The sequence below is a fragment of the Candidozyma haemuli genome, assembly GCF_002926055.2.
Source record: "Candidozyma haemuli strain B11899 chromosome Unknown G_2014730914, whole genome shotgun sequence".
In the NCBI taxonomy this organism is placed as follows: domain Eukaryota; kingdom Fungi; phylum Ascomycota; class Pichiomycetes; order Serinales; family Metschnikowiaceae; genus Candidozyma; species Candidozyma haemuli.
In genome coordinates this window covers 833,222-846,168 of record NW_020289905.1, presented here as the reverse complement: position 1 = coordinate 846,168, position 12,947 = coordinate 833,222, and the positions used below count along the sequence as shown (strand labels likewise).

The 12,947-nt window shown below is 45.3% G+C and overlaps 4 protein-coding genes across 4 annotated transcripts; all 4 read left to right on the top strand. All coding sequences in view use genetic code 12, as the record gives it.

The window, feature by feature from the left end:
- Window positions 1–42: 42 nt before the first annotated feature.
- CXQ85_004472 (uncharacterized protein) lies at window positions 43–1,629 on the top strand (the record flags this gene model as incomplete). Its single annotated transcript, XM_025488088.1, has 1 exon — window positions 43–1,629. One exon carries the CDS (start codon window positions 43–45, stop codon window positions 1,627–1,629), a length of 1,587 nt encoding a protein of 528 aa, XP_025341896.1.
- Window positions 1,630–2,340: 711 nt separating this feature from the next.
- Window positions 2,341–3,765, top strand: CXQ85_004471 (uncharacterized protein; the record flags this gene model as incomplete). Its single annotated transcript, XM_025488087.1, has 1 exon — window positions 2,341–3,765. The coding sequence occupies one exon, from the start codon at window positions 2,341–2,343 to the stop codon at window positions 3,763–3,765; it is 1,425 nt and encodes a 474-aa protein (XP_025341895.1).
- Window positions 3,766–5,736: 1,971 nt separating this feature from the next.
- CXQ85_004470 (uncharacterized protein) lies at window positions 5,737–7,311 on the top strand (the record flags this gene model as incomplete). The annotated part of the gene is made up of 1 exon (XM_025488086.1): window positions 5,737–7,311. The coding sequence occupies one exon, from the start codon at window positions 5,737–5,739 to the stop codon at window positions 7,309–7,311; it is 1,575 nt and encodes a 524-aa protein (XP_025341894.1).
- Window positions 7,312–9,785: 2,474 nt separating this feature from the next.
- CXQ85_004469 (uncharacterized protein) lies at window positions 9,786–11,372 on the top strand (the record flags this gene model as incomplete). Its single annotated transcript, XM_025488085.1, has 1 exon — window positions 9,786–11,372. The coding sequence occupies one exon, from the start codon at window positions 9,786–9,788 to the stop codon at window positions 11,370–11,372; it is 1,587 nt and encodes a 528-aa protein (XP_025341893.1).
- Between the last annotated feature and the right edge of the window lie 1,575 nt (window positions 11,373–12,947).

Here is a 12,947-nt window from a genome sequence, read left to right as displayed (position 1 = left end):
TGGAGATTGGGCATGGAATGGTGATACTATCACCACCAACTCATGCTATTCAAGTCGTTCTTTTTTGTTTTCTTCTGGATTGCAACAGCAGTTGGGTCCCCAATCGATCCTCCCTTGGCTCCAACGCAAGATCCTTTTTACGAAGTCCCTTCTAACGTTTCAGGGTACAAAAACGGTGACATCATCAAATGGAGAGATACGCCTGCCCAGTTACGCTCCATCTACTTTCCTTTAAACGTGGAAAAAGCATGGCAGCTACTCGTAAGAACCGAAGACTCGTTTGGCGAACCTACAGCGTTTGTTACTACAGTTATCAAACCATATAATGCCATTCCTTCCAAGGTTCTTTCGTACCAGGCGTTTGAAGATTCAGCTTCTTTAGACTGCAGCCCTTCGTATTCTGTGTTATATGGCGCTTCCATGAGCACCATTGGGATCCAGTTTGAAGTGGCCATGATGGAAATCGGTCTTTCGAAGAACTGGTACTTGGTTCTTCCAGATTATGAAGGCCCCAAGCTGGCATTCACTGTAGGGCCTCAATCAGGTAAAGCAACGCTTGACGGGATCCGAGCTGCTTTGCAAACCACTGATTTAACTGGAATAGATAGTGATGCTAAGGTTGGTCTTTATGGGTATTCTGGTGGATCTATTGCTGCTGGCTGGGCAGCTCAGCTTCAGCCAAACTATGCTCCAGAATTGGAGAAGCTGATTATAGGTGCTGCTTTTGGAGGGTTCGTAACGAACATTACCCTGACAGCACTTTCCATAGATGGCACTTCTTTTTCAGGTATAGCTGTGGCAGCCATGAACGGGATCCTCCAGGAATACTCGTACCTCAAGGACTTGTTCCTAAGACAGATGGATCTGGCACGGGTTGAAGAGTTCTATAAAGCTAAAACTTTATGTCTTAAACAGCTTTCTGGAGTATATAACTATGTGGAGCTTTTCACAGGACAGAATCCATGGATGATCAAAGGTGCAAGTTTCTTTGGGATTCCACAGATTGCTGAAGTTGTCAAGAATAGTACTCTTGCTTTGACTTCTAGTCATGGCGTTCCCCAGTTTCCACTTTTTATATTCCAGGGAGAAAGAGACGAGGTTGTGCCTTTGGAGCAGCCCCAGAGAGCATACGAGAACTGGTGCTCTTGGGGAGCCAAGTCCATTGAATTTGCCATTTCCAAGACGTCTGGGCATGTTCTTGAAGGCGTGACAGGTCTTGGAGCTGGTTTTGCATGGCTTGAGAGAGTGTTCGATGGACATGTACCCATTGAAGGATGCCAACGTACACTCAGAGAAAATAACCTTCTCTACCCTGGAGCTGATGCTAATTACCGCCAGCTTTTGGATACGTTGGTGAAGGGTATCTTTGGAGCCAAAATTGGACAGGATACTGATGATTTGAGTGAGTCTACGCTTTTGAGTAAGGTGCTTGCTCATGTACTTACAGCTTGGTTTTCGCTTTTGACGCCAGTTGACCAAAGTAGTATTTCAAGTCCCAGAGTCCGTATTGCCACGAACCATACTGAGAACAAGATGTTCAAAGGTCTTGGTGATGTGGTGGACTTGTGGAAGTCAGAGGGAATCAACCCATGGAGCGTTCTCCAGGGCAACGAGACGTTCCTGTTGTGAGTATTTTTATTTTGTTAGTGTGTTTTTTAGAGTTGATAGTTGTTTTGTTAATTAGATAGATTTTGAAGAGTCAGCTTGGTAGTGCTTTGTGGGGAAAGTGATGGTTCTGTGGTTACTCGTTGGAAGAGTATGGTATTACATAAGCTCCAGACAAAGCGCTTCTCTACGAAAAAAAAGTTGATTTAAACCGATTCTAGAATAGAAAAAAAAAAAAAAAAAAAAACTTTAATGAGCCATGGCTTCTTTTTGAACAATGCTTGGGGAAAACCTGGTATTTCAAAAGCCACAAAAAGCGCAAGTACCAACAATGACAGACAGTTCCAAGACTATGTCTTCGGACTATTTAGACAAAAATGAAAGATAATTAAATTTTAATAAAACTGGATTTCCCGGAAAAGTCTTCGATGTTAGGTAGTTGAAGATACCGCCCTGCTATTAAAGCCTTCCAGTGAGATCCAGCTTAAATCACCTAGTCTATTCCAAGTCACAAACTATGCATGGAAAGAAGAATAGAAAGTTTATTCGAACAAGAAGCGTATTTCCAACAAGAAGCTTTTGTAGAACTATCCGAACTTGTCTCCACTTCTCCATTGTCTTGAGCTTCTCCAAGCTTTATATCTTCTTTGGGTAGTAATCTCTACATTCCAACGACTGGTACGAATCACCAGCACCAACTTAAAAAGATAAGATTTAGCTAAACTTATTTCTCCAATGAACTTTTTTACTTTCCTTTGGCTACTCTGGGCCCCTTTGGCATTGGCCTTTCAGCTTCCGACGAAACCAGTGGACGACCCATTCTATGAAATACCTGCTAACGTTTCCGAATACGAAGTTGGCGAAATCATCGCCTGGCGACCTCCTCCAGTCCACCTAAGATCCATGGTCTTTCCGTTAAACGTCAAAAACGCATGGCAAGTACAAGTAAGGTCAGAAGACTCATTTGGTGAACCTACTTCTGTGGTTACAACCATCATAGAACCATATAACGCCGACCCATCCAAAATCTTATCGTACCTGTCATATGTGGACTCTCCAAGCCTCGATTGCAGTCCTTCCTATGCTATTTTATTTGGAGCTTCTATGGATACGCTTCCGTCACAGTTTGAAATGACCATTATGGATATTGCCTTGTCTAAGAACTGGTACGTGGTGTATCCTGACCACCAGGGCCCTAAGGCTGCTTTCACTGCCGGCCTTCAATCTGGAAGGGCTATTTTGAATGCAATAAGAGCTGCCCTAGGATCTGGTGAACTTACTGGTATTAAACCAGATGCCAAAGTAGGCCTATATGGGTACTCTGGAGGATCCATAGCTTCAGGCTGGGCAGCCCAGATCCAGCCAAACTATGCACCCGAACTAAAGTCTAATATAGTGGGAAATGCCTTTGGAGGGCTTATGGCGAACAACACCGAGACTTACCTTACAAACGATGGAAGTCCTTTCTCTGGGCTTGTAGTGGCTATGATAAACGGCATGATGCAAGAGTACCCAGCGCTAGTTCCTATTATCGAGCAGCAAATAGGCAAGAAAAGGTTAAAAACGTTCTACGAGGCGAAAAGAATGTGTCTTGGAGCAACGTTTGAGCTTTATGCGTATGAAGAGCTCTTCAAAGGCCTGGATCCATGGATGGGGGATGGAAACGGGTTTTTGGAAATCCCAGAAATTGCAGAGATCATGAAAAACAATACCTTAGCCTTGGACGAGGCCCTGGGCGTCCCAGAAATGCCTCTTTTTATATTCCAAGCCCAGAACGATGAAGTGATTAGTATGAACCAGGCTCAAGAGGCATACAAGAAATGGTGTTCCTGGGGAGCACCTTCTATTGAGTTTGCCGTGTCCAAGTACACTGCCCATGTCAGTGAAGGGTGTCTAGGCATTGGAGCTGGTTTTGTCTGGCTTGAAAAACGTCTAAATGGTGAAAAGCCTACTCTGGGGTGCCAAATGACTTCCAGAGACACCAACCTTCTCTACCCTGGCGCAGATATCATGAACATCCAGTTTCTAGATACATTCATGAGGGCCGTTTTGGGACAGAAGGTTGGAGAGGAAACAAGAAATTACAAAGAGTCCACCCCGATAAGCCAGCTCTTTGTTGACGTTCTAAACGGCATTTTCACCCTCCTAGGGCCTATCTAAGTAGCGCTTTCTGAAAGAAGTAACCAAAAGTAACCAGATTACCTATCAGTACCACAAACACCATTTGTATGGAGATAAATGCAACCTAGACGTCCGGGGAGCTTCCCGATGTACCAGCCATGAGCAGCCTTCTCTGCGTTCGACTTTCAAAAGACCGCTATCCAAGTCGGAACACCGTTGTTATCGAAACTCGTGCGTGAAGAAAGTGACTCAAAAGTGGTGTTGTTCAAGGGACGACCGAAACATGGAGGGTTGTGAATGCACGGTGGGTTAAAGAACGTCAAGTGTTTGGGCCATTGTCACGAAGAATGTAGGGTAGGTTTAAGAGGAGGTTACTTTTATGGATCCATGTTACATCTAGGAAGTACTGTGAGAAGCTTTGGTGCTTTGGAACCTGACTAGTAGATGTAGTTTCTAGATATCTTGTATATTCTACAGATAAATGGAATGCAACATCAAATCAGTAACAAAGGGACTTATCTGGGACAGGGTTCAATGGAAGTTTCACAGGCATTGTGTTCAGTTGGATGGACCCTAGCGTTTTGCTAGACCAATAACAAGCCAAGACCCTGGGTAAACCTTCTGGTGTCTATCGGAAAGATAAGGAAAAATACCACAAACACCAGAAACAACGTCCACGAAAAGAACGTCTTCCTAAGCCGAGGACGGTCTGGCTGCCACGAGGGTCCCTGCTATCCACGCTCCCTCCACGCTCCACTAAAAACATGGTTCTGTAAAGCGCCTAAAACTAGACCAGGCTTTGAATATTCGATGCAGCCGGGAACGCTTTGGCGACACAAAACGGCTACGTCTGAAGTTCCTCGGGCCGAGGAGGACACTGGGATTTCTGCGGTTGCAAGTGAAGGAAGACAAGGTTTTGTAAGAACCTAGTTGGTCTTCCAAACCAGTTTGTGCACTTAAATAGCCTTTACTGTTCAGCACAAACCGAACTGTACTTGCCAAACTCTATTACTTATTTTGTGATGCTTTACGACTTTGATAGGTCCAACAAAGAGAAATACGGTTTGATTCCGTTTTTGACTCGATTAACTGTGTACTGTTTTCTGGGCACAGATAGGTTCACAAAATCACCAAAGGGAAGCCGAGAAATACCGCCATTCAGGCTGAGACCGATAACGGCATGAGCCACAGTTAGGTCAGATAACGAACGAATACGGTGTTTTAGATTTACCAGGCTTTGGGTAGATATAGGTCCAAGTGTCTTTGGTTCAGCCTTACTACTCTTCAGCTCCATGTAACTACGGAAACTGATGACCAAAGCCTCCATGTACTTCGATGTATGGTGACTCTTTGCCTCTTAGGTGTCTTGGAAGCCAAGTAGTCCCTGGCAAACCACCAGTTACGTCTTGTGACGCAGCATATTCCATATCCTCTGTAAATGCACAGCTACTTAAACACTATGTCAAGTAGAAGCGAATGTCGAGACCCGTGGCTGGAAAATACCCGCTAGTCGGGGCCAAACAGGCCTGGCGTATTCACGGTTTTAGTCTGGTTGTCCCAGTGTTTGTTGCTTCGAAAGAGACTGTGCGTCGGTTATTTCGGTTATGGATGAATCACCATATGTCTTGTACAAACAATGGTGTGAAACATGGAGATATCTTCCAGAAAGGGGCTTTGTCACGTAAGGATTCTTGTTTGTTGGAGTTTGGTTTTGGTTCATTTTCCAAACTTTAAGTCTAAATATCAACAGAATACTACTTAACCAGGAAAGCCAAGCATCTTCCAACTTCCAAACCTCCTTCCCCGTAAGTTCGTCTCCACGTAAACACTCCCCAGTCCTCCACATCCTTTACCCCCAACGCATGGTATCTGTTTCTTGCATGGCCATGTAGGACGGCTGTTTGGCTGCAAAATACCAAAAACACACAAACTCACCAACAACTGGAAGAAACTGGAGCTCTGGGCATTATAAATTGGCCCAATTCCCATCCTCTCTTTCTTCTCCCCACCATGCTTTTCCTCTCCCTCTTCCTCTGGGCTTCGACTGCCCTGGCTATCTTCTTCAAGTCGCCGCTTTTCCCTTCTGAGGATGACTTCTACCGTGTCCCAGCCAACATCTCTGACTACCAGAGTGGTGATATCATTGATATCAGACACACACCAGTGATGGTCAGCTCGCTTTTCTTTGCCATGAATGTCCAGAACTCTTACCAGCTTCTTGTTCGTTCTGAAGACTCGTTTGGCAACCCTAACGTCGTGGTTACCACTATTTTGGAACCTTACAACGCCGACCCATCCAAGCTCTGGTCCTACCAGGCCTGGGAGGACTCCAACAACATTGACTGTGCTCCTTCGTACGCCCTTTTGTTCAAGTCTCACCCAGATACTATCACCACCCAAACTGAGATTCCATTCATTGAGTACGGTCTTTCTAAAGGCTGGTACGTGGTTGTCCCTGACTACCAGGGCCCTAAGGCTGCTTTCACTGCTGGTATTCAAGCTGGTAAAGCCGTTTTGAACGGTATTCGTTCTGCCTTGAACTCTGGTGACGTTACTGGTATTAGCAAGGACGCTAAGGTTACCATTTACGGTTTCTCTGGTGGTTCTTTGGCTTCTGGATGGGCTGCCCAGCTCCAGCCATCGTACGCTCCAGAGCTTAAGGAAAGTATTCTTGGTGCTGCTGTTGGTGGCTTTGTCACTAACATTACTTCTACCGCTATCGCTACCGATGGTACCATTGCAGCTGGTATCAACGCCAACGCCATCAACGGTATTATGTCTGAGTACTCCATGTACCAGGAGCTCTTTGACAGCGAAATCAACGACTTTAGACACCGCCAGTTCTACTCAGCCAAGAACAACTGTCTTGTGAACTCGCTCATCCAGTATGTGTTCCAGAGGTTCTTCAAGGGACTTGTGCCTTACTTTAGACACAGACATGACTTCTTCCACATTCCAGAAATTGCCGAGATCATCAGAAACAACACGCTTGCGTATGTGGAGCTGGACGGTCTTCCAGAGATCCCCTTGTTCATTTTCCACGGTCAAGGCGACGAGATTGTGCCAATTATCCAGCCTGAAAGAGCCTACGAGAACTACTGTGAATGGGGAGTTGAATCCATTGAATATGCTGTTTCCAAGGGCACTGGTCACACTTTGGAGACCTTCTTTGGTGCTGGTGCTGCTTTCACTTGGTTGCAAGGCCTTTACAATGGTGAGTCTCCTATCAAGGGCTGCCAGCGTACTGTTCGTACCACCAACCTTGAATACCCAGGTGCTGACATTGTGTACCACCAAATCTTGAGCTCTTACGTTAGAGGTATTTTTGGTGCCGAGATTGGCGAAGATACTATTGACATTAACGATTCCACCTGGCTCAGTAAGGTTATTGCTTGGGGATTCTCCAAGTTCTTCGGTATCTTCGGTCGTTTCACTCCAAAGAGAGACGATACCTTCACGCTCGAGGAGCTTGCTGGTAACAAGACTGTGGACGAGATCTACACGGGTTTCCTGGATGTCAAGGAGTTGTTGCAGGCCCACAACATCGACCCAATCAAGGTTCTTGCCGGCGAGCCAGGGGTTTAGGCTGTGTTGTGAAATTAGAGAAAATAAAATGATGATTGTTAAAGAAGGAAGAAAAGGTGTAGAAGGAATCAAATGAAGGCATTGAGAGGAAGGAGATGTAGTTGTTGATTTTGGTCTTCCAAAGGACGTTTCCTTTCAAGCCAGTCCAACTATATCTGTCCTTGTGGAACATTCATATAAGTAAGTCAAGAAGTGATATCCATTCTGAACCTACTGTAATCCCCTAAACCCAGAACTGTTCCTGAAAAATCCCAGTCTCCATCTGACTCGCTTAATCCACGATCTACATTGTCATTGCTTCCTTTCCTTTAACCGCTCTTTGTTCCACTCCCAAGTTCCCCAAACTCAAACTTAAATTTGCAAAACAACCAAAGCCACTTCTCTTCCACCTTCCATGTCTACCTTAGCCCAGATAAAGAATTTCGGGGTTAACCCTTTTGATCTTTGTACCTCTTCGTAGTAACACTAAATGCAACGTCGAAATCAGGCCATATCCATGCAAAAAAGCCTCAGAGAAGCCCCCAAAAAAGCCACTGAAACACTAGTAATGCACACTGCTTAAAAGAACCATCACACTAACTTCCAATCTCCCTAACAACCAGATAAACCACGAAACAGACGTTTCACTAGTACTATGTCGGTTGCAAACCAACTCTTGACGCATGTCGCACATTGTGCATGGTTAAACGAAAACATACAGACACTGTATACAGTACACATACACGGTAAGTGTTTGGTTGCAAATTACCTGTAAACAAAAATACCACAATCTTGAAAAATAGGAGACCTTCGACGCCGCTCGATAGAGCGCAAAACAAGTATGTTCCAGTTCAAGTTTGAGCTTCCCAGGACCAAAACTCGTCGAGAAACCATGGATATCCTACAACCATATACCAACAGACCTGATCTTCTTTCGTAATTAGAACCTAAAATAACGTTAACCTACGCTGTCACAAACCCAAGTCTCCCGCCGAAAAAGGCTCCGCAGATACACCTCCACTGCCAAGCCAAGAACGTCCGCGATAAGCTGGAACATCGAAGAGGGAACAATCCAAATGGAGCTTGACTCACATGTACATGGAAGGTTTTAGCTGGATGATGGACAACCGCCGCAGACTGCAAAATGTGAAATTGGACGAGTTGGGGGTTTCCTGGAAGGACTGGAAAGGGCTGGTAAAGAAGGATGGAAGGAAGCAGTAGCAGTGGTCAACCAGTGTTTCAGTAGAATATGCTTGTCTATCGTAACCGTTGACAGTTACGGGTTGATAGCCCAGGGTACGTGAATAAGTGTTTTTGCTTAACCAGTCAGAGATAATTGACTTCGTAGAAGCACACGAAAGGCTATTTTACGTGCATGCCCCTGAACTGTATTCCAGGAAGCAACAGAAGGTAGAAGCGGATCCGACAGTATAAGCTTTGAAGAGAAATAAAGTATATCTAGTTTAGCGGACGGAAGTTGCCGAAAGGCTATGTACTTGCCTTTACAGGAGTGGTATTTCCAGCTGGAGCTGGCAATGCAAATCCCCATACCATAACTTCCTTTGACCCACGTTGATTAAACTCCCCCTCTATGTTCTTCTCTGCCTCGGCACCACGTCTTAACTCGCCAAAACACCAAATATGCTTCCGCCCCGCATGATACTGACGTTGGTCTATGCATCTTCGAGCCTTCCAAGACCGCGTAGACCTGGAATAGCATCCACACGCTGTGCAACGATAAAAAAAGCCCAGCAAGTGAAACAGACGCTCAGAAAGGAAGCTCGTTGCATGGCAGCGCCAGGAAGTTTATACTATCTCTTCTTTTTCTGCAAGTGTACCCGAGAAGCTGTGGCTGCAAATGCCTGAGCATGTACTCTGAGTAGTATCCGAACTCGGTCCCGCTGTTCCCCAAAACAACCTTTGATGTGCTCCTAACAGCCTCCACCGGGTTTATACCTCCCACCTGTATCATTGTTAATTTTCGTTTTGTGGTTCTCCCGTGGATATGCCCTGGGAGCCGCCCAGAAACCTCCCTCTCATTCCTCGAAAAGCCTCTCGTGAATCACTCCAGACTTGGCATCGAAGGAACATGCTCCCGTAAATCACCACCACTGTGGATCTTCTATTTTGTGTCTGGATCTTTACAAGCGACACTGCAGTGCTTCTAACGTTGGTTTACGGGATCCACCGAAAGTTCTGATAAGCTGGTAATGAAGATATGGAGGTTCAGCGAATTGGTGCTTCCTCTCCCCTCCTTACCGTCTTTTGGTTTCCCCCACTTCCTGACAGAAACCAGCTCTTCTTGATCGCTTGGCAACCTTAAAACAACAACCCCACCTTACTTGTTCATGCACTGTTCTCGCTTGGTATCTATGTTTATGCATTGTCTGTTTGGCTGCGAAAAACAGTGAATAACCCCCACAAATGGACGAAACCGTCCTTGGAAGTTGTGGTATAAATAGTAAAGCATTCTCCTACTCTTTTTTCATCCACCAATGCATTTCCAACTCTTTTACACTCTTTTGCTTTGGGCTACGGCCGTTCAAGCCTTGTTCGCCCGCAGACCTACCAGTCCATCCAAGGATGACTTCTATAACGTGCCTAAGAACGTTTCTGATTATAAGAATGGTGACATTATTGCTGTGAGACAAACTCCAGTCCAGGTTAGATCGCTCATTTTTGCTATGGACGTGAAGAACTCGTGGCAGCTTCTTGTGCGTTCTGAGGACTCGTTTGGCGTGGCCAATGCCTTTGTTACTACTATTTTGGAACCCTACAACGCTGATCCAAAGAAGGTTTGGTCTTACCAGGCCTGGGAAGATGCTAACAATATCGATTGCAGCCCTTCGTACTCTCTTTTGTACAGAGCTCATCCAGATACTATCACCACTCAAACTGAGATCCCATTCATTCAATATGGACTCTCTAAGGGCTGGTACGTGGTTGTTCCAGATTACCAAGGCCCCAAGTCGGCATTCACCGCTGGCCACCAATCTGGAAAAGCCGTTTTGAATGGTATTCGTGCTGCTTTGAACTCTGAAGATATCACTGGAATCGAAAAAGACGCCCTGGTGGCTCTTTACGGATACTCTGGTGGTTCCTACGCTACTGGCTGGGCCTCCCAGCTCCAGCCTCTGTTTGCTCCAGAACTTAAGCAAAGCATCATTGGCGCTGCTATTGGTGGCTGGGTCACCAACATCACTTCTACTGCTCTTGCTGCTGACGGTACTTTTGCTGCTGGACTTATTCCTAATGCTGTTAATGGAATCATGGAGGAGTACCTGATGTTCCAGGACGTTTACGATAGAGAATTGAGAACCTTGAAGAAACGTCGTTTCTATAGGGCCAAGGAGAACTGCCTTATCAACTCGCTTACTCAGTTTATCTTCCACAAGTTCTTCCTGGGTCTTTTGCCATACTTTAAGCTGAGAGACGGGTTCTTTAAAATTCCAGAGATTGCCGAGATTGTCAGAAACAACACTGTTGCTTTTGAAGAGCTGGACGGTATTCCAGAGATTCCTTTGTTTGTCTTCCACGGTCTTGCTGATGAAGTTGTGCCTGTTATCCAGCCTCAGAGAGCTTACGATAACTTCTGTGAATGGGGCATTGGTTCTCTTGAATGGACGGTTTCTGAAACCACCGGCCATGTCATTGAGTCTTTTATTGGCGTGGGTGCTGCTCTCAAATGGTTGGAAAAGAGGTTTGATGGTGAAGCTCCAGTTCAAGGATGCCAGCGTACTGTTCGTACTTCAAACCTCGAGTACCCAGGCGCCGATATTGCCTACCGTCAGGTCTTGAATACCTATGTTAGAGGTATTTTCGGTGCTGAAATCGGTGAAGATACAATTGACATTGATGATTCTACCTGGCTCAGTAAGATCATTGCCTATGGCTTCTCCAAGTTCCTTGGCATTGTTGGTCCTATTCCTCTTAAGAGAGAGGAGACTACTTCTATTCAAGAGCTTGCCAGCAACAAGACCGTTGACGAGTTGTACAAGGGATTCCTGGACGTGAAGGAGTTGTTGCAGGCCCACCACTTTGACCCTATCAAGGTTCTTGAGGGAGAGGAGGTTGTTGCCTGAGGAGAAGTACAATAGACGTATAGAATGTATGTTTTTTGTGGATTGAAAAATGTAGAAATGTAGCTGGGGGAGGTAAAGTGGGAGTGGAAAAGGTTACTTGGAGATATGGGGAGGTAGGCATTGGGGTTCAGTATAAGTGTTGGAGGGAGACAGAAAGACATCACTTTAAAGGAACTAAGATGCTACTAACTAGACAATGAAAATACTAAGGAACATGTAATTTGGAGTCTTTGAAATGTGCTATTTGAACTGATTTTCTTTGAAATGTGCTTCCTAAAGGACTCAATGGAGACTAGTGGTGAGTTAAAGTAACCCTTCTGAGTACCATCCTCCCTTGACGTCCAAGATAAGCTTTCAACATCAAACTCCAGATCAACCTAAACAAAGGTGTTAGGTCATATTAATTCAGGAGCTCATGATTCTAGTTTCCAAGAAAGCTTTCTTTCGGTATTGTTTCCTTTACTTTATGCTGTTTTGCACCCAAACTTGGAGGAGCACCAACTTCACACTCAGCCGGCCAATTTCAAATTTTCAAAAACCAAGAAGCAACCCAAGTGCGTCTGAGTACACCAAACCACAAGACAAAGTCTTAAAGCCTTTGGGAGACACTTTCTTTGGGAATTGAAGTTTGTGGGGTTGCAAAAGGTGGCAGACGCACAAGGTGCATATAGGGACAGTCTACGAGACATAATTGGACACTACCTGCAGTACACACATACACCAGCGTGTTTGGCTGCAAATGACATCACCATACCCAGCAAAGAAACACAATCTTAAAACAAAAACCTTACTTTTTGGAAGCTAGGATATTCAGCTATATAAAGCTCTTCTTTTGTGGCTTTTTCCCCGCATTTAGGTCCCTTTTTTAGGTTTTATTCTCCACTTCTACACTCTTCAACCAATGGTGTCTTTCCTAGAAATTGGTAGTTTTCAAGGCGGGCCAGCAGCAAGTCTTATAAAATTATAAAACCTATAAAAGGTAGGTTTTGCCGTGTTTTTCATATTTGTGTAGTTTCCAGAGCTAGGAAAGAGGAAGGGCTATGTCTTACTGGAAGGTAACCAACCGTTTATTCCCTGAACGAATGGAGTGAACCAGCTAAAGAGAATAACAAAAGGTCTGGTTTGTGGGCCCAACGGTTAAGAGCTACTGGGCGTGTCCTTCGTGAGTCAGATAACGCCCGGGAGGCTCCTGAGCCGCTACCGAGATTACCATACTTTGGGTGCTTGGCAGAAGAAACATAACCAGCAGAAGCAGTGTTGAAGATTGGGGGACACGTCTACTTGCAACTTCAACCGCTTAGAATCACCTTTCCAGGGGTACCAAGTCGGCTGCGTCACTGCCAATACAGATATACTTCTACAGCCATTTCCATGCAACACAGTGTATACCCTGGCCTTCAGATCAACAAACTACACCAAACAAACGTCGTCTTGCCAAGCACCGTATCTGAAAGCCGTCCAGGTATTGTACCCCTGAACGTGGCCTCTGGAGGATTCTCCAGGCTGCTTCTGGCTCCTCGGCAGGCACAGCCAAGAGACGAAGTAAAAAGCCTTCTTCAGACCAAACAGGCTGGC